General features: G+C 31.7%; 1 protein-coding gene across 1 annotated transcript in view; it reads left to right on the top strand.

The window, feature by feature from the left end:
• Nucleotides 1-6,803: 6,803 nt before the first annotated feature.
• The window catches only part of eIF3e (eukaryotic translation initiation factor 3 subunit e), a 31,733-nt gene continuing 14,351 nt past the window's right edge, over nucleotides 6,804-24,185 (top strand). Inside the window, exons 1-4 of the mRNA XM_076511926.1 lie at nucleotides 6,804-6,959; nucleotides 20,345-20,462; nucleotides 20,777-20,894; nucleotides 23,554-23,596. Of these exons, the coding sequence (XP_076368041.1) occupies nucleotides 6,870-6,959; nucleotides 20,345-20,462; nucleotides 20,777-20,894; nucleotides 23,554-23,596 (369 nt within the window). The 5' untranslated portion in view covers nucleotides 6,804-6,869. The remainder of the gene's footprint in view (nucleotides 6,960-20,344; nucleotides 20,463-20,776; nucleotides 20,895-23,553; nucleotides 23,597-24,185) is intronic.

The raw sequence follows: 24,185 nt of genomic DNA, 5'->3' as shown, positions 1-24,185 counted from the left end.
CAATCTTAACATAGTTTGATGCTAAATGCTTTTCAGAAACTTAATAACATTTTTTGAAATTGTCACTTGAAGCATTTTATGTGGATTAAGTGCGAGGAACACGTTTACTTTTATTACTTCCTGTCTTACATTGGGCATTTACAATTTGAAATTCCTCTGGGTTTTTCTTAATTGTTATTTTAGTAATTAAGTGCATTTAAAGTTTTTTGATAAAGTATTGAATGTATATAGTAGTTACCTAATTATTATACTTATTAAAAAGTGGAAAATAAAAATATCTTGAAGAACGATCCTCTTAAGTTTGTATATAAGATGTTTGATACAAAATAAGAATTTACAAAAGTAGCATATATATATAGACATTCAGACCAAAACAATATATATATATATATATACATATATACGATAAATTTAAAAATGTATAATTTACTTGCCTTTTATATATTATCACTCATTATTCCAAAAAATGTTTTTGAGCCTTTAAAACTGTCTATAAGAAAATGTAAGAGTAGGAATTACATTTATTGTTTATGATTTGTTGGCTCCTAATCTGTACACGGAAAACTAAATCGTGTTACTGGGATAACTTGTCTTACTTTACGATCAATGGTCAACTTTCATATTTCTGTTGCTTTTAAATCATCGAGTTAAAAGCTTCAAAATTTAAAGAGGTAATTGTTTTAATTTTCACTGTTCAATTAACTAAATTTGTGGATGTTTCACTCATTCATTGAAGAAAAAAGAAATTATTGTCTTAAGCGTCGTGTTAAATGTTTTGTATCTATCATTCTGCTGCCTGTGTTAAGAGGTGCTTGTATTAAAATACATAAACCATGAAACCTATTATTGAGTTCGCGATGACTGATGACTCGTGAAGCAATTTTTCTACAACTTTTATTTTTGTCTCTCTTAATGGTGCTATTTCGTGTTAACTGTGCAATATTTATAGTGTGGAAACTATAAATGTGCTGGTGCTTTTTTGTATATTTCGTGAGTGTTAGATGTGTTTCAATGAGAAGTGAGTTATAAGCTATAAAATTAATTGAACCCGTTTGTAAACTAAAGTGCTTTTCTGTAAAAGCAGTTTTGCTTATTTTTCTGTCTTTATTGTAAATGTATATATATTTAATATATATAATAAATGTTGAATAAAGAAAATGGTTTCCTGTATTTAATTTTATATTTTTATTAAATAAATGTTCGGTATATATTGTTTCTAATGCGGTAGATGAGAATAATCGTTATTATTCTTGGACAAAAGACAGTTTGAGGTGTTTTATAATCGTTTACTTTCTCAAAGGATTTTAAACTAGTGATGGTTATCTTTAATTCAGGACGATTTTACCTTGTTTTAATATTGATAAATATAAGACTAACCAATAAGATGTTAATATTTGGAAAAAAAACTACCATGCTTATCGGGGAATATATATATAATGTGGATATAATTGCAGTTATATAATTCTCTACTTGTCGATTTACTAATCGATAGCCCCATCTATGTTCATTGTATTGCAAGGGACGGTATTAAATATTTCCCACGTAACATTTTTCTTGCATCTTGCACTTGTTTCTTTAAATAGCTTGAACTATGGAGATAAACTAAAACACTTTAAATTCTAACAGAAAATAATATTAAACACGTAAAAGATTGACAGTATAATGTCCGCTTAAATTGTGAATTAATGTAGTAACTTTTCGAAATCTAGCCTTATTCTTAAAATATGCCTCGTCAAGATAATTTAGTTTTGGAACTGTTTGATTGATAAATTAATATTTTATTATCACTTGCGATAAACTGGAAAAGTAAAAAAAAAAAAAATGTTTAGAACATCTATTTTACACATCTGAAGTAGAAGTAAATGGAACTAAGAAAATATTTTATTTTACTTTGATACATCCTTCTAGTTTTGATTATTATTCCATATTTAGTGATGTCCAGACACTGAAAATAAGCTTGAAAAATCACGTTCGATATCTTAAATTCCTATTTTAAAACGATAAAGTTAGAATATTAAGTAAACTTTGGGAGATGTTTGTCAAAGAAAAGTCTGTCGTTTTGTTTTACAATACAAATCAAAGTAAAATAAAAACACAATCTAACATAATTATAAAAAAATAAATGGTATAAAATAAAAAACATGGACATAATTACATTTCATTAAACATAATCCAAACTTCGGGAAACAACTTATTAGAGTAAAACAAAAATCTGGCATTACATAACGTAGCATAAATTAAACAACAGCAACGAAAAAGATGTGTATTTTTTCTTATAGCAAAGCCACATAGGGCTATCTGCTCAGCCCACCGAGGGGAATCGAACAACGAAAAAGTTTTTCTTTCGTTAAAAATTTTAGGTAAAATAAACATAATCGTGTTTCCGTCTTAACATCAACTTAACCTGTATTGTACAACAGATGCCCATAAGAAATTAAGAAAACGTTCTTTCATGACCTAGATGACGTGAAAATATTTAAAGATGGTCTTACTTAAAATTTGGATACAGGATGAGTAATAAACTTTATCTTTATCTTTATTTTGCTGACCAAAATCTTGAGGCCAAGGAACATAAAGAAAAAATATACATTTTGCGTTGTTAGACTCAACCACTTATTTGAGTAGAGCTTCGAAAGATGAAAATAAGAAAAGGGAAAATAAAAATAAAAAAACTTTTTCGCATTTAATAGGGAAAATGTGATCACTATGAAATTAGCCTAAATACTGTCTGGTCAAAAGTTTAAGACTATACTGAAACGAAGCGTTAATCGTAAACACGTAACGAAATTTAGTCATTTGTGTTCAAGCATTAGCGTTGTCAACATCTTCCACTGAGATATCCTGTGTTACATTGGGTTAAAACATGGCAAAGGCTAAGAAGTTGACAGAGTTTGAACGTGGCAGAATTGTCGAGCTGCAAAAGCAAAGTCTCTCTCAACGTCTCATCGCTGGTGAGATTGGGCGTAGCAAAATTGCTGTTGCAAATTTCTTAAAAGACCTGAGGGATATGGAACGAGAATTTCAAGTGGGCGACTCAAGAAAATTTCGCTGGCGTTGAGCAGGAGGATTCGACGGGTTGTCTGGCAAGACACCAGCCGATCGTTGAACCAGAATAAGGCCCTTACGGATGCAAAATGCAGCTCAAAAATAATGAGGCGGCATCTACGTGAGAAAGGTTTTAAAACACGTAAACGTCTTCAAAAGCCACGTCTCCTTCCATACCATAAAACAGCTTGGTTAAACTTTGCTGAGAAGCATCAAACATGGGATGAAGGTTTTGTTCTCTGATGAGAAAATATGTTGCTGAAGTCTTTAATCAATGAATGATATTTTCGGGTAGTTTCACTCGGTGACCAACTGACGATTTTCTGGGAAATTTAGAGTAACAATCCTTTGTTTCTCAACTCTAATGTACTATATAATCGTAGACGAATATTTTATTTCCCTGAATTTGTAGTTCCATGTATCATGTGACTTCGTCATGTACATAATTTTATCCCTTGAATAGATTATTACTGAGATGGAGTTGCCCACTGATAGTGAATTCAATAAGGAATTTTTTAATCAACGTTTCCGTCGTATTTATTCGTCTCTTCCCCAGGATTGGTTATCCTTACGTAATTCTAGATTACCTTTTAGATTTGGATTTTAGTGTATTCCAGTGTCTTGCCTTGCAAGAGATCTATACTGATAATGTTGGCCTCCATGTCCCGCGTCACTTTTGGAAAAGTGTCGTACCTTCTACTGACTGACATCTATTTGAAAAGGTTGTTTTGATTTATTTGTCAGTTACTGGTATTGTAATTTAAATTATCTTATTTGGCATCATGCGGTAACTACCAATGTTAGGTTGGTTCATAAGTTTCATCATCCCGCGGAGCTATGTTCCTTCTGTGTAATTGCTGTTTGCTCATTTGTTTTTCCAATGTTTCAGAGTACAGGAAATGTGGAATTTAGTTTGTTGAAGATAGTATTAGACTGTAAGTTAATTGATCATGAAAAATGACAGGTGTTTTGGGTTAGATGTTTATCTCAGCTAAGTTCTCGTCACCTCAGGTTGTTATTTGTGTACGGGTTTAGCTGAGTTTGTGATTTATTCTGCCCGTGATAAGGTTTCATCGCAATTCGTGTTGATGTTCATTTTATAAATATCTTTAAGGCTCAATTTAAAGCTAAACTTATCTCGATTTCTTACGGTTTCAGTTTCGTAACAAACTGCCAGATATCTGCAGTATTTATTGCGACTCTGGGCATTTGTTAAGTGAGGATGTACAGGATGTATATTATGCAGCAATTTGGAATGATAATTTTGTTTGCTTTTAAAAGATTTTTCAGTTTATTGTATTTCATTTTATTATATATATGTTTGTACTAATTTTCTGTGTATGTATTTCAAGTAATTACCTTTAATTAACATTTCTTTATTATCCAAATAACTACAGTCATTATCATGAGAAGTCTTGAAAGATTGATGTATTTTTGTTAATAACCTCTCTCTAAGAGTGATGTGCCCGGCATGGCCAGGTGGGTTAAGGTGTTCGACTCGTAATCTGAGGGTGGATGGTTCGAATCCCCGTTGCACCAAACACGCTCGCCCTTTAAGCCGTGGGGGCATTATAATGTTACGGTCAATCCCACTATTCGTTGGTAAAAGAGTAGCCCAAGAGTTGACGGTGGGTGGTGATGACTAGCTGCCTTCCCTTTTATAGGCTTGAAAGGAAATTTTTCTGGAAATTTCAGCTAAGACAACAATATTGCTGTTTTACCTACACATTGTACATTGTTGATTCTTATACTGCTAAATTAGGGATGGCTAGCACAGATAGCCCTTGAGTAGCTTTGCGCGAAATGCAAAACAAACCAAACCAGATATTTTAATCATTAGCTATCATGTACGTATGCACTACTAAAATAACAATGTTAGCATTGTTATGTGTGATAATTTATCGCAGACTTGTCTTCGATTTGTTACGTTTCGTACCTTAGGTATTACGATTTCAAATTGCTTGAAATTTTAATTTTAATTTAGAAGTCAATTGAATGTCAATGTTTATCAAATTTATTATCTTTGCCAACGTGATTAATACCCACAATTTTCTTTCTTAGCACACAAATATATTTTAACATACAAACAGGCCCGGCATGGCCAAGCGTGTTAAGGCGTTCGACTCGTAATCCGAGGGTCGCGGATTCGAATCCCGGTCGCACCAAAGATGCTCGCCTTTTCAGCCGTGGGGGCGTTATAATGTGACGGTCAATCCCACTATTCGTTGGTAAAAAAGCAGCACAAGAGTTGGCGGTGGTTGGTGATGACTAGCTGTCTTCTCTCTAGTCTTACAATGCTAAATTAGGGACGGCTAGCGCAAATAGCCCTCGAGTAGTTTTGCTCGAAATTTAAAAAAAAACAAACAATATACAAACAACAATACAATTTACAATAAGGATTGCTAAAAATAATTATTACAAATAATAATTTATCTACACAAATTTACAAATAATACTGCGTCTTCTATCTGAATTGGAACTGAATCTTTTATCGACGGTTCACAGAGAGCGAATTAATTCTATATACATTGGAACACTTCTCCTGATGGCTAACTCGCTAGCTGCTTCACTGAGCACATGTAGGTTTTTCGCCGACGACAATATTTAATGTCCTCATAGTATTACAAACGTCAGAAGTTGATTCAGTGAAGTTAACGTTTGTAATGTTCGAAATCTATTAACGTTCCTGGTCAAATATTAATAAGGATTTATCAAAATTAAAGTTTCCAATATTTATAGTATACTGACTTTAGCGAACCCACATTATTATTAAACTGTCTCTCCGCATTGCGTACGTTACCTTTTATAGACTTGAGAGGAATTTTTTCTAGAAATTTCAGCTAAGACAATAATACTGCTGTTTTACATACACACATCGTACATTGTTGATTCTTACTCTCTAGAATATTCTACAAAGTTAAAGAACAGGCGGGACTTTAACATATAAGTCACACACATTTCTAAATATATATTCATCTATAACAACCATCCATATTAAAATAAATGCAAACTAGTAAATCTGTTACAGTATGACAACATTAAATGACTCTCGTGATGACGAGAAACCCACTTGAAGTAAAAATGTATTCTCAAGACGGCTGGTATGGTCATTAAAACTTTAATCTAAGTAAAGTAGAGAACAACTTTTCGATCTTCTTAGGTCATCTTCAGGTTAACCAGCCGTTTTGAGAATTCATTAAATGACTCTGGCTCGACTGATAATATGAGGGTCGAGGATTTGAATCTCCGTCACACCAATATTCGGGGTGCTTTTCGATAAATAACTTACATACTGTTTCAATGTTGATATCACTTGATTATGTGTTAAAGTTAGAACGCTCAGTCCTTCTTTGGTTTGTTTACACCTCAGGTAATAATTTAACTGGTGGAGAGTAGATGCCGAACTTTCAAATGAACTTGAACTTAATGGCAGTATTTATTCACATCTCAAAAATTGGTCGTTCTACGACGCCACTCTCCCCCTTGAGTATGTACAAAAGCGTAATGATTATTATAAAATGTCTCCGGTGGGGAACTAAGTTGTCAGCTTTACAATGCTAAATCCGGTCTCGATTCCCCGCTTGTGGAGAAAGTGCAGACAGCCCATTTTGTAGATTTGTATAGAAACAGACAGTCATTATAAGATCATTACAAACTGTTTCAAAATGAAAAATTGTTTTATATAACAACACAAATGATACAAAAATTGAAATAAAACTTTTTTCCATTTTCTTTCTTTTGCTAAATGAAAATTCTGGCACTGTTTGTTTTTTCTTGCAGTTTAATTATCATCAAGCAGGTTTTCCTATTCTCTTGATATCAACATGGCAGAGTGGGATCTAACGACGGTAATTGGATCGTATTTAGATCGCCATCTGGTCTTCCCTCTTTTAGAGTTTTTGTCTGTAAAAAAGGTTAGTTAGTTTAAAAATGAACAAAATTTTATATTTTCACGAGAAAAATTATTAATACAGATTCTTTTTTTTTCAAAGTATAATTATACTAATAACTTCCACAACATGAAGTTAAGCCTAAGGTTACAAGTTATGGAGAACTTGGTGTTAATAATAATAACTGCAATCCTTATGTAATTTAAATTGTGAATTTAGTGAACACTGTACATTATTATTATGCTTATAACGTAATTGAAACAGTGTTAATGCGTATCAGTAATGTAACTTATAAGTTAATCATAAACGAATTTAGCTTTTTCATTCTGTATAATTAAAATAATTGAAAATGCTCGCTATAATTATTATTTATTAAACGACTTGTAAGTGTAATATTATAAACTAAGTCAAATTTGAACAATAACAAGTCAGATGAGTTCACATAAAATTTAAGGTACAAGGAACCTGTTGGTTTATATAAGTTGTATTCTGAACTTAATTAAACATAACTATCTCAAAGTTAGCTCTTAAAATTTAGTTAATTATCGAGCCTACCCTTAAATTTACTGTAAATATCACATCTAAAGGCAACCTATTTCATAGTCCAACTATGGTATAAAAAAACCTTTTACTGAAGATGGCTTCTACTCTGTCAAAATTTCTTTTTGTGTTTGATAATCCTACTAATACTGTTTTTACCAATACAATAAAAATAATGCATAAATGCTATCATTTTCCTGCAGCTATGACATTACTAAATTATAGTCAGAGTTGGCCTTAGCCAGTGCAGACCCATAATAGTATTTGGCAATACAAAGACTTGTTGGAAATTGTGAGAAAAATCTGAAGTATGTTAATGATCAGTTAAACTGATGAACTGTAATGTTTTGACTTTATCTATCATACTTTACAATTAAATCCCTCAAAATGTAATTGTAAACAGTTTTCAGACAGAAAGGATGACAGCTTCTCCAACTGTGTTAACAAAATTAGTTTATTTTGCTTTTTTTTTCTAAGCAGTTATCCTTTTTAAAATACTTATTTATGCAGTGTAATCCAATAGGACATTTTTAGTGTGTAAGTGCACAAGTAATTTGCTAGCACTGTGAGAGTATATACCATGTAAGTATTTAGAACAAACTAGAAACAAGAAATCATTTGTCCAGCAACGTGAGACAAACATGTCATCAAGCAAAATTTACTGAACACACTGGTTGGCACACTTCATATCTTCTAACAGTGTAATGTCTCAAGCATAAGTCTTCACATATCTATTATACCAAAGAAACATAATTCTTATGGTCTTGACAATTAAAAAAGTAAGGCAATATGTCATATAACTGATTTATAATTTTCCTTTTGTTTGTTTGTTTTTGAATTTCCCGCAAAGCTACATGAGGGATATTTGTGCTAGCTTTCCATAATTTAGCAGTGTAAGACTAGAGAGAAGGTAACTAGTCATCACCACCCACTGCCAACTTTTGGGCTATTCTTCTACCAATGAATAGTGGAATTGACCATAACATTATAACACCCCCACAGCTCAAAGGGTGAGCATGTTTGGTATGACAGGGATTTGAACCTGTGACTCTCAGATTACAGGTCAAGTGCCTCAACCACCTGGCCATGCCAGGCGATTTTCTTTTGTCACAAAAATTGTGTTTTTTCAACACTGTTGTAAAATGGATTTGGCTGTATAAATATACCATAATAAAATTAATATTTTACAATTAAGGTTAAATCATCAAATAATATATAATTTTGTTGTCATGCACTGAAAAAGTATAAATACTGAAATATATAGCTTATAAAAAATGTATTAGGCATCACAGTTGACTTTGAAAAATAAAAAGCACATGGTATTGCATACAAATTCTGAGTTAATACAACATAAAACTAAAAATGAATATTATTAATATAAACTAGCTACATCTCCCTTATGTAACACATGGCTAAAAGACAAAATGCAATCTTTCAGACCAAATATTGTGTGTGTGTGTATTATGCCACTTGTGCAGCCCTTCATAGGTAAGTTTGTTAACACTTTTGACCTGCCTTGTGCCAAAAGTCAAAATGTTGAGAACTTACCTCATTGCTATTAAAGTTATATTTACAGAGGGTTATCAGAATGGTGTTTCATGTACATTACAACCATAGGACCCAGCTAAAGCTCATTCAAAAACCTATGCATGATAACATTCAATAGTACGTATACTTTTTCTTTAAACATATCTACAGTTTGCAGAAATGTACACTAAACTAGAGGATTAAATATTTTGTTTTTTAAACTACTTTCACTCCCACTTTTAATTATAGCCAACAAGTTAAACCTGTTGTTTCATTGTAGTTTTTAAAGAACGATATAATTATAAAGGAGTTATTACTCAATGTTGTCCCAGGTGTTACAAAGTTAAGTGAATGTTCTACTTGGTGACATTGAAAGTAATGCTCGAGAACATCCTCTGCCATTTATTTGTGCAAACTACATCAAGATGGTGACAAAAAATATAATTTTCAACCTCATAGACTATTGTGTTCTACATATTAGTGCAGTCTTCCTTTTAACAAGAAGTTTTATTCAATCATCATTTGTAACATTTTATTTTGCACAAGATGTTCCAACTGTACTGATAAGAGTATTTGTAATTTTGCAACAATAATTATTACCATGAAGCAATAAAATGACATAAAAGTAACAATTGTATGCTTACTTCATCAGGTATTTTACAGTAAATTTGTATTTAATGGCATGTGTGTAAAAATATGTAATTACCTTTACAGAAGCAAAAAGATATTTCCTTTTTTTGACACTTGAAAGAGATTTTTGTTGTCTCAGAAGCTGTTTGTGTTTGTAAACCATTCATGCTATTTAAGTTTACCAGTTATTAGTATGTTTTAAAATAATCTTGGTCAGTCACTTTTTTATTATTAGGTGATACTTATTTAATTCAATGTATGTAATAATAAGATAAATATTATTTTACAAATAAATGAAACATTTTACTGTCTACCATCAAGCCAAAATGTCCTTTAAAAACCTTTTCTCTGTGACCATGGTCTGAAGGATTTATAATCCTTATTAACAATATTACAAGCTGAAGTGATATTAATCAAGTGGAATTATAAGGAAGAGAAGTAATATGCATGTTTCTTATGTGCCTGCATATGGGTTTGAAAAATCTTGAATTTTTCCTGGAAAGTCTGAGGTGAGGAAGGTTTTTTTGAACAAATGAAGAATATAGTTATTTTGTATCGTGTACTGCATTTGTGTTGGTCTCTTATTTCACCAAAGTTAACACTTAAATTGATACAGTATGTAGGGTGTAGATTAAACTAAACATTTTTATAGTATTTTAGCTAAAAGTACTCGTTACTTTAACCAAATTTCAGATGTCTTTCCTAAAATATCACAGAACTGTATTACAAGGCAGATGAATTTCTTTGTATTGTTTACTTCCTGTTACATTTTATGGCTTACTTGTCACACAGAAGAAACTCCTCATCATTGTTACTAAACTGAATGTTATTACAAACCTTCTTGAGTTCCAGTGTCAATTTCATGTATTTGCAGTTGTATGGTACAAGCGTCTGTTTATAACTTTGTTAACAGTTATATTTTTATTGAAATATAAACAAATTATGCATCAGTTAAAAATGTAATAGCAGCAAGAAACATACAGTTAACTCTATTGTGATGGGTCTTGGGAAAAAGAGATAATTGTTTGCTTTACTTTTTTATTTATTGTTTTATATTTTAAGAACAATTTAATAACTTATTTATAAATGGTAAAAATCTATATGCATACATAATGTATAAAAATTGAAATGTAGCTATGTATTAAAAAATACTAGTTTGCTAAAACACAGCCAAGACAAGGTCACTTTGGAAAGACTAATGGTATTATATTATATTATTGGATATAGTAACTTCAGTCCACATGTGCTACATAAATGCAAGTTATGTTATATTAGCCAGGCATGACTAGAAGATCAGTATAATAAATGTATACCATTATAAGACTTAATCTATTTAGACTAAGCATTTGTATTTTCATGTTATAATTGTAGTCTCTCTAGAATGAAAAAAAGGCATCATTCATTTTTATTTCCTGATTATTTTATTTTTTTTACTATGGTTATGAGGTTGGTAAAACTGACATAATTAGAATACAGAAAATAACAGAAAAAAATATAAAGTCTTGTTGAAAACAAATGTTTGAAATGTATTTAGGAAGTTTTAAAAATGATACAAATAATATTAGATTTATTTTGGGATGAAGAATATTTTTTTAATCATAACATGAAAATCACTTTGCACTCAGATAGTAATGAAACAGACTGTTTTTTTATAAATAAATCTTTATTAAAACATTTACTTAAAAATTGATTTTTTTGTTGTAAAAAAAAGTGCAATCTTTATTAAAAGTCTGTCAAATTTTCGGATGATACTCATACTGCATCAAAATTTATATGTGTGCAAATGTGTATATAAGCTTGTGTATATTATATAAATCCCATTGGAAAAGGGTTAATATTTTCAAGTAACTTTTAACAACAGCTGATTTGTCTTCATGCAGGACACAAGGTTAACCCAATCCATCTAAATGGATTAATGAGCGTTATGAAAAAGATGGCTACCTGGTTTAGAGTTCTCAAATTTTCTTTATAATATTCTAATATCTGCTTCATTCCATTCAATACTCTTGTGCATTTGAAAGTACAGTGGAAATATTTAAAAATTCCATTTATAATTTCTTGATACTTCTATAGTTGATGAGCAACACAATGAATATCATATAATTGCCATTTTGTTTAACTAACCCCTTTTCCATATCCAGTCAGGTATTAGCACTACCATTTCATAAAACAAATATCTTAGCATAACTAAATTCATATTTCTCCCACACAAAAGACATTATATTAACCCTTTACTTACTATATCCATTTTATCTTATCATGAGGAGAATATTACATTTGTGCATTTAAAAAATTATAAAGAATTTACTTTTTATTGGTTTGAGATTTTATTTTTGTAGATAGTAACATACAGTTCAGTTATAGGCCCGGCATGGCCAGGAGGGTTAAGGCATTCGAGTTGTAATCTGAGAATCACTGGTTCGAATCCCGGTCGTACCAAACATGCTTGCCCTTTCAGTCATGGGGTATTATAATTTGACAGTCAATCCCACTAATCATTGGTAAAAGAGTAGCCCAAGAGTTGGTGGTGGGTGGTGATGACTAGCTGCCTTCCCTCTAGTCTTGCATTCCAAAATTAGGGATGGCTAGTGCAGATACCCCTCAAAAAAACAAACAATTCAGTTATTTGTATTAAATTGTATTATTTAATGAAGCTTGAAGATACATTTAATAAAAAAAATTCCAAAATATTTCAAGCTTTCTTGCTTGCACTTGAATGTTTGTTGTATTATTAGTGATTGATATATAAACCTTTTTCTGGTCTCTTTTTGTTGTAAAACATCATCTGAGCATGTTAAACCTTGTTTGTAACGTTTTAGACCGTGCTTCTTAAAGGTGTCAATTTTGTTTGGCAACTATTACATCACAATACTTTTCCTAGCAAGAACCTTAAAAACTAAATCGTTCAGATTGCAGCTCGGAAAGGGCTCTTTCTGCACCAAGTTCTATGTTTCATTTATTAGCACATATTTTTTTATAAAAATGTAAACCTGCAAAATTAATCAGTATGAGTAGTTCTTTTGACTGCAAAGTTTTCTTTTTTCTGTAAAATTCACCTTTAAGATCTATCAAGTGATTGGTGAATGAATTTTACATGAATTAGGCTAGATGCTTTGAACTGAAAGAGTTTATGATTTTTATATTCTTTTACATTTACAATTTTAAGTTCAGTAACTTAGCATAATTTTATATTTAATTTATAATAAAAATATGATTCAGCATTTTGAATGGTAATCATGTGTCATTTATATGTACTACTAGTAGCACATAAAAATTAATATTTTTTCTTCTTACTCTCTTTACTTTGTAATAAGACCCACAGTTCTGTTGTTTTATAATTGAAACAGTGCAACTGATATATAAAAAAGTTTATTCTGATATATAAAACTCAATATATAAATGGCATCAATAAAACCAGTATGTTGGGTGTGAAAGAGACTAAATGCATTCAGCTCAGTAATAGTTAATACTAAAGGGGAAGCTGTTACATTCTCACAGTTGGGGGTGTCAATACACAGAAAAGCTTAAGTTTCAAATTCCAATATAAATCTTCCTTATAGCAAGAAGAATGTGTCATGGAGTAATCTTTTAAGTGCTTTAAATTGATTTTCTTTGTAATTTATGTTGTCTGTATCATTTGGTAATCTCTTTCAACAGGATCTATCATGCAGCTAGGATCAGGCAGTGTTATTCAGTCTGCACTGTGAGCTACTTCAAACATTCACTAGTAGTGGCAATTAAAGTTTTGTCTGTATAGTGAAACAAAACATAAGGACATGTTGAAACAAACTTGTTTGAAAGTTCGAAATAATGATATTCAGGTATTGAAAAGGTGTCTAACTATCATATCTACAGTACTGTTCAAACACATCTATGCTGTACTGAATGAGAGTGACCACTAACAGGCAGGGTAGTTTATGGTAAATGTACAAAGTTCATACTGCTAACATCATGGTTTTTTGGCATAGTGAATGAAAGTGTGGTCGCAGTGAAACATAAACATAAAATAAATACATTTATGAAAAGAAGAATTGAAATGTTTTTGACATATATAAACTTTAGGTTTACTTAGAAGTGCTATTTCCAGCCTTATATATTACTTGAAACCACAGAGTATGTGATTATTAAAAAGTTAAAAATAGATAAAATTTGCATTTTATCAAGGATTAAAAGTTTTTAAAATATTTTTTATTTAATGTTCTAAAACATGAGTAAGAAGTTCAAATCTGGAACAGTTGTGTATGCTGTGTGTGAACATATATATATATCTCTTATAAATACCATTTCCTGATGCAATTTTTGAAGATATTAAGTATGATAATACAAAAAAATAAATATATCAAAAGTAATGAGCTTTATGTTTCTTAAACTATGTGCATATTTGAAAGTTATTGTGAAGTTTCAAACAATTTTAATAACTAATGTAATTGTTGGAATGAAATATAGCAAGACTTGTATTGGCTGTGCAGAAAGTTAATTTTTTTAAGTATCCAAGGTAAACATATTTCTTATAGAAAGAAAAGGGTGATTTCAAGTAAAAACCAGGTTAAGTGACAAATAATATAAACGATAAGGTAAAAGAAAAGCTTCGTAAATTTAAGCAATTTAAATTGACTAGTGTAATGGGAGATTTAGAAGATTATAAAATATTAAGAAAGTTGGTGAAACAGGGAAAAGGATGTATGAGAAATGGTTGGATGAAAATCTAAAAATAATAGTAAAGATTTTAAATAAATTAACAGTAAAGAAAATGTTAGGATGGGGTTCGAAATCAGGTGACTGTGTGGGTTCTGCCATGGTTTGTTGTGGTTCGATGGTTGTGCGCAAAATCCCCTCTACAGCTTCTGTGTTCACTGCTGAGCTGTACACCATTTCTCTTGCCCTGGATCACATAGAAGCTAAGCAGTACTCAAACTGCACTATTTGTACCGACTCACTTAGTTCTCTACTGGCCCTGGAATTACGTTAGTTCACACTGTTCTTGTCGATATTCAAAACCGACTAGTCCATTTCTCTTTAACATTTACTTCCATCTAGTTTTTCTGGATACCAGGCCACATTGGTTTTTTGCAGGAATGAGCTCGGAGACACTGTAGCTAAATCTACCTGCTCTGGCACTGTCACTGCTGTGCCTGTTCCACACATGGACTATGGCCCTGTATTTGATGCTCGGCTCTGTGCCAGCTGGCAGTTGACTTGGAGTGTGCAACGTGAAAACAAGCTTTTCCAAACAAAACCCTATATTGGATTTTGGCTGTCTTGCTTCCATAAGGATTGGAAAGAGGAACTTGTTCTAACTAGACTATGTATTGGTCACAGTTTCTTTAACTATCATTTTCTTTTATCTAGAACTAATGCACCAATGTGTAATCTGTGTAACACTCAGGTTATAATAAGTCACATTTTACTTTCTTACCATCATTACGACTCTCAACAACAGCACCATTTTAAACATGTTTTGTCCCAAGGTTTGTCCATAACATTAGACAGTGTTATTGGTGATGGTGACACTGACCACCTTAGAAATGTTTTTAGTTTTTTAAAGGCCATTAATCTTTTTAATGCCATTTAAGTTTTTTAATTTATACATTACACCTTTTTAATGTGATTACCTTTTAAGAATCACAGTCCATCTAGTGATCAAAAACGTTAATGAATCAGAATCTACTTCTATCTCTTTCCCTATTACATCTTCTAGTCATTGCCCAACTTCACCTTGTTCAAGTCCAGGTGTTTCCATGGAGTCTTCCTCTCTTTACACCCCAAAAATTAAACAACCCATTTCTTCACATCCTTAGTCACTGGAACATATGTTTACAAACTCTGACCTGCCCACTCGATCCAGAGCAGGATCACAAGAGAGTGACCAACCCACATCCAGTAAAGAAAAAAAGCAAGGTCTCAAGCAGAAGCTCTCCTTGCCATATTCTCCTCCAAAATAAAGACAAATGGCCACACTAATCCAATGGAACTGTTAAGGTTTTCAATCAAATGTGAATGACATCAAGGATTTGATTGACTTTTATCATCCCAAATGTCTTTCTTCACAGGAAACATTTTTAAAATCTACTAATACAGTCAAAATGTGACAATACTCCTTATACCAAAATGACAGGTCATGTGTAAGACAAGGACATGGGGGAGTAGCAGAAACATTCTTGGAATAAATTTTGTAGATACCCCACGCTTACAAACCACATTGCATTTCAACAAACCGATGCACAGGCTCATCGAGTTAGACATCAAAGTCAGAAGGAATCTTGGATTAAATGTACCTTCAGCATTTCTTCAACCACCAGTTCAAAAGTCATATGGGACAAGATTCGGAAGGTGAGTGGAAGGTATACTTCTGCCCCCTCTCTATCTTAATATTCAATGGCCATGAAGTTGCTGATGCTCAGAACATTGCCAATACTTTTGGTGAATGTTTCTCTCATGTATCTAGCTCCTCAAACTTATTCCCTTCCTTCTTAGCTATTAAAATGAGAGTTGAACATCTGCCTCTTTCTTTTTCAACTGATCATCCCTATGACTACAATCACCCTCTTACACTGGTGGAACTCTTAACTTGCACTTCATTGGTCTGGCAATACATCAGTTGGGCCTGATGATATATATTATGAGATGCTATGCCACCTTTCTCCTGCCTCTCTTACTGTTCTCCTGGCAGGAGAATGTCTTTCCTGATGTTTGGTACCAAGCTATTGTACTCCTTATTCTTAAACCTGGGAAGGATCAAAAGATTCCTTCGAATTACCGTCCCATTGCTTTGACGAGTTGTCTCAGTAAGACCTTAGAGAGGTTGATTAATGCTCGTCTTGTTTGGTTCCTTGAATCAAACAACCTTCTCTCACCCACTCAGTGTGGGTTCTAAAGACAACACTCCACAATAGACTACTTAATTCACCTTGAAACATCAGTTAGAGAAGCCTTTTTGAAGTGACAACTTCTTGTTTCTAATTTTTTTATTTAGAGAAAGTTTATGATACAACATGGAGATATGGCATCTTGTATGGATTGCATGGCATTTGGCAACTTGCCCTTTTTATTAAGCATTTTTTAATTAACTGCCAATTCCAGGTCTGTGTGGGCTCAACATTTTCCCATTTTTCCCACAAGAACTTGGAGTTCCTCAGGGCTGTGTTCTGAGTGTCACACTTTTCAATGTAAAGATTAATGCCATCAGTGAACAGCTACTCCCTACAGTTGTAAATGGTCTTTTTGTTGATGACTTTTACATCTCATGTCTGTTATCAAACATGAGGTTTATTGAGCGATAGCTACAAACTGCAATCAATCATATACTTAAATGGACCACAGCAAATGGTTTTCAACTTTCTCTCTCTAAAACTGTTTATGTACATTTCTGCTGCCAATGGGATATCCATCCAGATCTAGAACTTTGTATTGATGATGTTGTACTTTCTGTTGTCCCTGAGACAAAGTTCTTAGGTGTTATATTTGACTGTAAGTTAAACTTTATTTCCCATATCAAGCAACTTCATGTCAAATGTATAAGAGCACTGAACATCCTCCGTGTCCTCTCTTCCACCTCTTTGGGAACAGATCGATACTCCATGCTTAAAATTTATTGTACCCTTATCCGATTCTAACTTGACTATGTGTCTGTGGTTTATGGTTCTGCCAGAACCTCAGCACTGAAAATGCTGGACCTTATCCACCATCAGGGGCTTTGGCTTTGCATTAGGGCTTTTCATACTTCTCCTGTCCAAAGTTTGTATGTGGAGTCCCATGAACCCCCTCTGTATATTCATCTTTACCACAGCATCCTACTTGGGGTTGTGTTTTACATCCTCATTGGGCTACTCCTTTCTATAATAGAAAATCTTCCATTGTTCCTTTTAGCCTTCGTATTCGGGCACAATCAGAAAAATTGGATAAATCTTTGAAAAGCATAGCAGTATCAACAGTTTGGCCTCTTCCACCATGGCTAATTACTATCCCCAACTGTGACCTATCTTTGAGTCATATGAGGAAGGCCGGTACTCCTGATTGGAAATATCGCTCTTTATTTGCCGAACATCTTTCAAACAATCCATTTATTCCCATATATACAGATGGTTCAAAATCGGGTAACTCTGTAGGTTCTGCCATGGTTTGTTACAGTTCTATTGTACCACACAGAATCCCCTCTACAGTTTCTGTGTTCACTGAATTGTATGCCATTTCTCTTGCCTTGAATCACGTTGAAACTATGCAATATATGAGTTATACAATCTATACTGATTCACTCAGCTATCTATTGGCCCTTTTTATATGCAAAAACGGCTTGTTTGGGTTGAGAAAATATTTTACATAGAAACCCAAACGAGCCGTTTTTGCATATAAATTTCTCAACAAGTGGGTTTCTCGACATCACTGATTATCTATTGGCCCTGACATAATTCCATGTTAGTTACCATCCTATTCTTATCAATATCAAAAACAAACTGGTCCATCTCTCTCTGTCATCTATCTCTGTCCAGTTTTTTTGGATACCAGGTTATGTTGGTATTTGTGGGAATGAGCTAGCTGACAGAGTGGCAAAGTCCATCTGTTCTGTCATCACCATCCCTGTTCCATACATGGACTATGGTCCAGTTATCAAAACCCGACTATACATCAGTTGGCAGTCGACCTGGAGAGAGCAACAAAATAAGAAACTTTTTCAAATCAAGCCTTTAGGTCTTTGGCCATCTTGTTTCTGTAATGATTGAAGGGAGGAAGTTGTTTTGGCTAGGCTACGCATTGGTCACAGTTTTTTAACTCACCATTTCCTTTTATCTGATACTGATGCACCAAAGTCTGTGTGGCATTCATGTCACAATCATACATATTTTATTATCATGCCAAGAACCAAGAGCGACAACATCATTTTAAACATATTTTTAAACATAAGTAGGTTTGCCCTTGACATTAGCCAATGTCATAGGTGATACTTGCCACCTCATTCATGTTTTTACATTCTTAAGAGCCATTGGTTTTTAACTTAATTTAAGGTTTTTATTGAACTAGACACTGTTTTAGCATGATTTCTTTTACATATTTTAATTTTATTTTGGCCTGAACCAAGGACTGAAAAGGCCAACTTCAGGTAACTGACAGCAAGTTTGAACTTCATGCTTCAGTCTTCCTGGCAGGTCTTAATTTTACCTATTTTATGTATTTTTATCTTCATTTCCATGTACTATTATAGTGTACTGCATTTTGTTTGGCACAGATAGCCTAGTAGCTTTGTGCCAATAAACATGAAATACCTACCTAGATGCGACTAGCTGTGGAAAGGGTACTACTGATTTACAAAAGGATTTAGATCATTTATTAAGTAGGGCAAATAAATAACAGAGTGATTTCACTTATAATAAATACAAGATAATACATTTAACCCTTTCCATACTGAAGTGAGTATTATTGAAATACCCTAATTTCTTTCCTTTTCATGTTGGATATACTTTAATCAAGCTATATGAGATATAAGTACAAATAGGTGTAACATAAAGCAATTCTGGAATCATGAGTCATGTCCACCATCTTTTGACCTACAAAAAATAGCAGAGAGAGAGATGCTTGTGTATCTGATCTTTAACTTCCTTTAAAACACTGGAGATAACCTTGTCTGTCATAGTTGATTTATCTTTTTCCTTTTTTTAATCTCTGCTTTTCTCTTTGTCTGAATCTACATAATTCAGGTCAGTTCCAGTATTGGCACTTTTGATTATGTTGCATCTACAAAACTACAGTTTCTGATGTTCTAACAAAGTACACACACTTAACTGTTTGAAATTTTTTAAACTTGTTTTCAAAGTGCATAGCAGACCCTCTAACTATATCTAACATGATAATTTCAAGAGCAAAATCATAAAGCACACAGTAATATGCAACTTTCCATTTTATAAAACTTGTCAAACATTGACAGTGATGTAAAATGTATAATGAACATGCTAACCTGATTCTATAATCACTTTTGCAATCCACTTGTTTAATGTTAAAAACAGATTGAACCTGTAGGAGTTATCTCTAGCACTTCATTATGGAGCTGGACAGTAGAATTTTCTAATTGATTCATTTTTTGGGAACATTAATCAGTTTTATTCAACAAACTGATTATTCTTATGAGATTGTCAAAAAAATGGGTTTGAACTAATTGATGTTATTGATTATTACTAATATTTTTTTAGTTATTTTAACTATCTTAACCATTAAAATATTACCATTACAATTTCTCAGTATTATTTTCATTTAATCCAGGTTCTTCAGCTTAATCAGTGTTCGTACTCATGAGAAGTAATAAAAATTAAATTTTTTTTAGTGTTCTCAGTTAATGAGCTTGGTAATTAATTGATAAGCAACTATCACTAATCACCCAGTTCTGCTTAATACTATATAATGACTTGTTATATGGGCTTGTGTAATAAAATGTGTTTTCAGAATCCGTTTTTATTCCTATTTTATTGTCATATTCTCAAGCCCTAAGAACTGTAACTACTACAGGATAGATGTGTAAGTGTAATTGACAACAGTTGTGTTGGCATTATCGTTTTAGCAACTGTACCATTTTGTAGTAAATATTTGTACCAATTGTAAAAATTTAATTTAAATGTGTGTGTGTGTGTATTTGAGCTCTTAGCAATTCAAAAAAGTGTCACATAAAACTTGTGTTAACTGTGTCAAGAGCCAAAAATATTGTGACAACTATTTAACCTTTATTTAAGATTTACAATGAAGATGAACTTCTACGTGGCAAACTGGACCTGCTTAGCAACACCAATATGGTTGATTTTGCTATGGATGTACATCGGAACCTGTATCCTGATCAAGACATTCCTCAAGGTAAAGTATAGTCTATTTCATAGTTTGCTTAAACTTATTTCTTCAAGAGAAAATATAAAAATAGTTTGTTATTTGGCTGCTAACAAGATAAGAAAAAAGTTATATCAAAATGTTTAACATAATTGAAAAATGTGATTGGTGCAATGAATATTTTATACACCAAGTGAGAGACTGTGTAAAATAAACTACCTCTCTTATTGTGCAACAAATTTTCTTCTTGATTGATCAATTAATTTTATGTATTATTTTTATTTTAAATGTCAATAGCTGCTCTAGTAGTATGTATATTACCTCACTTAATGATTTTATGACAGAACTTCGTGACAAAAGAAGTCAAGTTGTGAACCAACTTCAAAAGCTGCAGTCTGAAACTGAACCTATCTTCAAGATTGGTTTTGACCCAGAGGTGTCAAGGCAGATGCAGACCACAAGGTAAGAAATAATTTATTTGAATAATTTATTTCTAACTAAATGTTTTCATTACTATCTTCTTGGAATCAGTTTTTCTATCATTTAAACATTTTGAGTAGATGTCAATTTTTGACTCTGGAGACTGTGATCCTTTTAGAATATTTATTCTTTATTATAGATGTCAGTTTTGCTTGTATTATTTTCACCTAAGTACCAAAATTATTTTTTATTGAGCTGTGTAATTCTCTGACATTAATATCAGTGGATCTCTTTACAACATTGTTTCTTCTATTATCTGGCACAATCCAATGATATAGCACACCAAGTTTCATTAGCAACATTTAATAGTCACTTTTAGTCACAAGAAACAGATTCAAAAGCACTAATCTCATGTGCCTTGCAAAGGCACAGCAAGAATTCAACTGACAAATTTATATTGATCAAAAATGTTAATCTTTTAAGCACAGAATAGATAGTTAAATGGTGTATATAGTACTCGTACATTTCCTTAAACCTGTAGACTTGTGTAACCTCTTTTAGTACTGGAAATGATGGAGTAATAATAAAAACACTCATATAAAATAAAATTATTAATGCTAAACGTGTTTCATCCTGTGGCAATTCTTTGTGTTATCTACTGGTCATATTGTGCTGCTGTTCTTTTTTAAGTTCAGTTATTAAGGCAGCTAAAGATCTTGTCAAAACAATTAAGTGTTGCATGGACATTGTTTATTGAAAGAGAAAACACCAAAATTTGCAAAGCATTCTCTAATCCTAGCCAGCCCATAACCATGAAAGTAATTATACCATGATTTTTGATAATGTGCACGCGTCTTTACACAATTTTGCAGGTTATTGGTAAACATTTCAAGACTTTTGTACACAAAATATCAGGTTTTTAAATTAACCATTAAGATTTTTTAATTGAAGATTTTCTTGTGATATTTTAACTGTTATTTTCACTACTGTATCTCTGTATGGGTTGGGTCAATTTGGCTGGTCTTGTAACCACCATAAAATAAAATTAGGAAATAAATATAAATTATGCTTTTTTAATTTTATAGTGACTACAGATTATAAGACAAAAACATGAATATTTAGTCTAAATAGCTTAAATCTTATAACATTATATATTTTTATTATATTGCCTTTCAGTTGTGCCTGGATAACATTATAGAAGTTGCAGTGATGCATTGCACATGCAGTTATTCCTATGTCTAGGAGTATAAAACTGGCCTTTAGAAAGTTAACTAATATATTTGTAAAGTAGTCACAATTCAGTTTTAATACATTATATGTGTGTATACATTGTTACTATTTACAAACAAGTTCATAAATTTCAGTTAATGTTCTTAAAATATAAAATAATAAATAAAAAATTATAAAAAAACAGTTATCTCTTCTACTTATGAAATTTGTACTTGCTGCTGCTGTAGGTTGCTAAGTTTTATCAATTTTTGCACATGGAGGATGTGAAACAAAATAATTTTTTTAGGTTTTATATATATACATTTTAAATTAACAAAAAACCATAAATTACTGTGTTAGTGCCACAGAATTTCACTATAATTTATCAAGCTTAGTATTTAAACTCTGTTTGTGTCTAAACAAATATGAAATTTAGAGCTCACTAAAGTCTTACCACCTGAAATTTAGCATAAAAAGAATGACTTTGCTACCCAAATACTTCAATGAGGTATGAGAAAGAAAGACACTGGGGGAACATTTTGAGTTTTTGATTGGCTATTCAAACATCATATACAGAAGTATATAAACACACTTTTCCTAAAATGGACAGAGATAAGCAGGGCCACTGTGTTAGATTCAATACATGCAGCAATGTATCAATAAATGGAAAAATAATTATTTTGTGTTCTAGCTTGTCAGTATCAGTAATTTGAGTTCCTAATTCACAAAAACTATAGACTTTGTATTTTGGCATCACAGACATTAATTTGAATCAATGCTGCATTCAACATAACACATCAGAAAAGAAAATCAATATTCAGGTGTTATTTTAATATTTACTCTTAAATTAAGCAATTAATGTATAATACCAAAATTTGAATTGTGATCTACAGTATGATTTCAAACTTATTCACACACATTAATAAAATAGTAGTTCAATAAAATGAATAAAATAGCCTTTGATCTTTAACCATAGGATGGCTCATAGAGTTAGGGTTAAGCCTGTTTTAACTATGCTGACCAGAGACTCATGATTAAAACTTAATGCTTTTTTGTCATATTTTACACATTTTTTTAAATTTTTGAATTGATAATTGATACCTGGGTAATGGAAATGATTAATAATTTACAATATTACAGGTAGCTAGGTCTTTAAGTTTCAATATCAACCTTTAAAGTTAATGTAACTGCATATCTTTAAAAGTCTTCTATGAATAACTAATCATTTTACTCAAACAATGACCTAAGATATATATACTGTTACTTGAAAAATATTAGTTCACCATTGGCATAGTAAAAATTGTTTTGAAAACTATACTTTGGAAGGTTGAATTGTTCTAAATTTTTCAACTTTCATAAGTTTAAATACTGTTGTTGTTATTTTTTAAGATTTAAGTGTGCTTGTGAAGTATTAAAGGAATGTGTAAGAAATTGAATAATACTTGTACATTACTGTTCATTGGGATGACCAAAATATTTTCTCTTCACATAGAGACAGTCGTCAGCTTGTGGAGTTTCTCATGAAGAATTACGATGTAAGAAACATTTCTTGTTACCTTGATTTAATATTTGTAATGTTTTTTGTATTAAGAAAAATGTTTTCTGAAAAGCAGGTTACTAACATAATTTTAAGATCATTATTCCACATGACATAAGGAAACTGTGACATTCCTAGAGTAAATGTTTCTAAATTCTTGAGTACAATGGAAAATAAAGAAAAAAATGTTATTTTTCTAATAATATATGTTTAAGTCTACTGTTTTAAATATTCTAATAGTCAAATATTAGAGCTTCATATATGTGTATGTTAATTAGGAACTTGACTTGCTCAGTATGTAGACGTATATGAATTATAGAAAAAACTTATAGAACTGTTTCATAATCTCACAAAATCAAGACAGCTGAAGTTCTCTCATTTTTATAGAGAAGAATCAAATAAGCAGATGTTAAATTTTGTTAATAGAAATTTCTCACAGCTTATTTGTTTCCTGGCATCTGTTTCTCATAAAGTACTGAAGCATCAAGTCATTCACATGTGTTAAGTAAAATATAATAAGTTATTATTACTAATGGTAATGATTTATATAACTTTAAAAAAGATAACTATCTAATAGTAAATTCATA

Source organism: Tachypleus tridentatus, chromosome 7 (genome assembly GCF_004210375.1).
Source record: "Tachypleus tridentatus isolate NWPU-2018 chromosome 7, ASM421037v1, whole genome shotgun sequence".
Classification (NCBI taxonomy): domain Eukaryota; kingdom Metazoa; phylum Arthropoda; class Merostomata; order Xiphosura; family Limulidae; genus Tachypleus; species Tachypleus tridentatus.
This window is presented reverse-complemented; position numbering and strand designations above follow the sequence as displayed.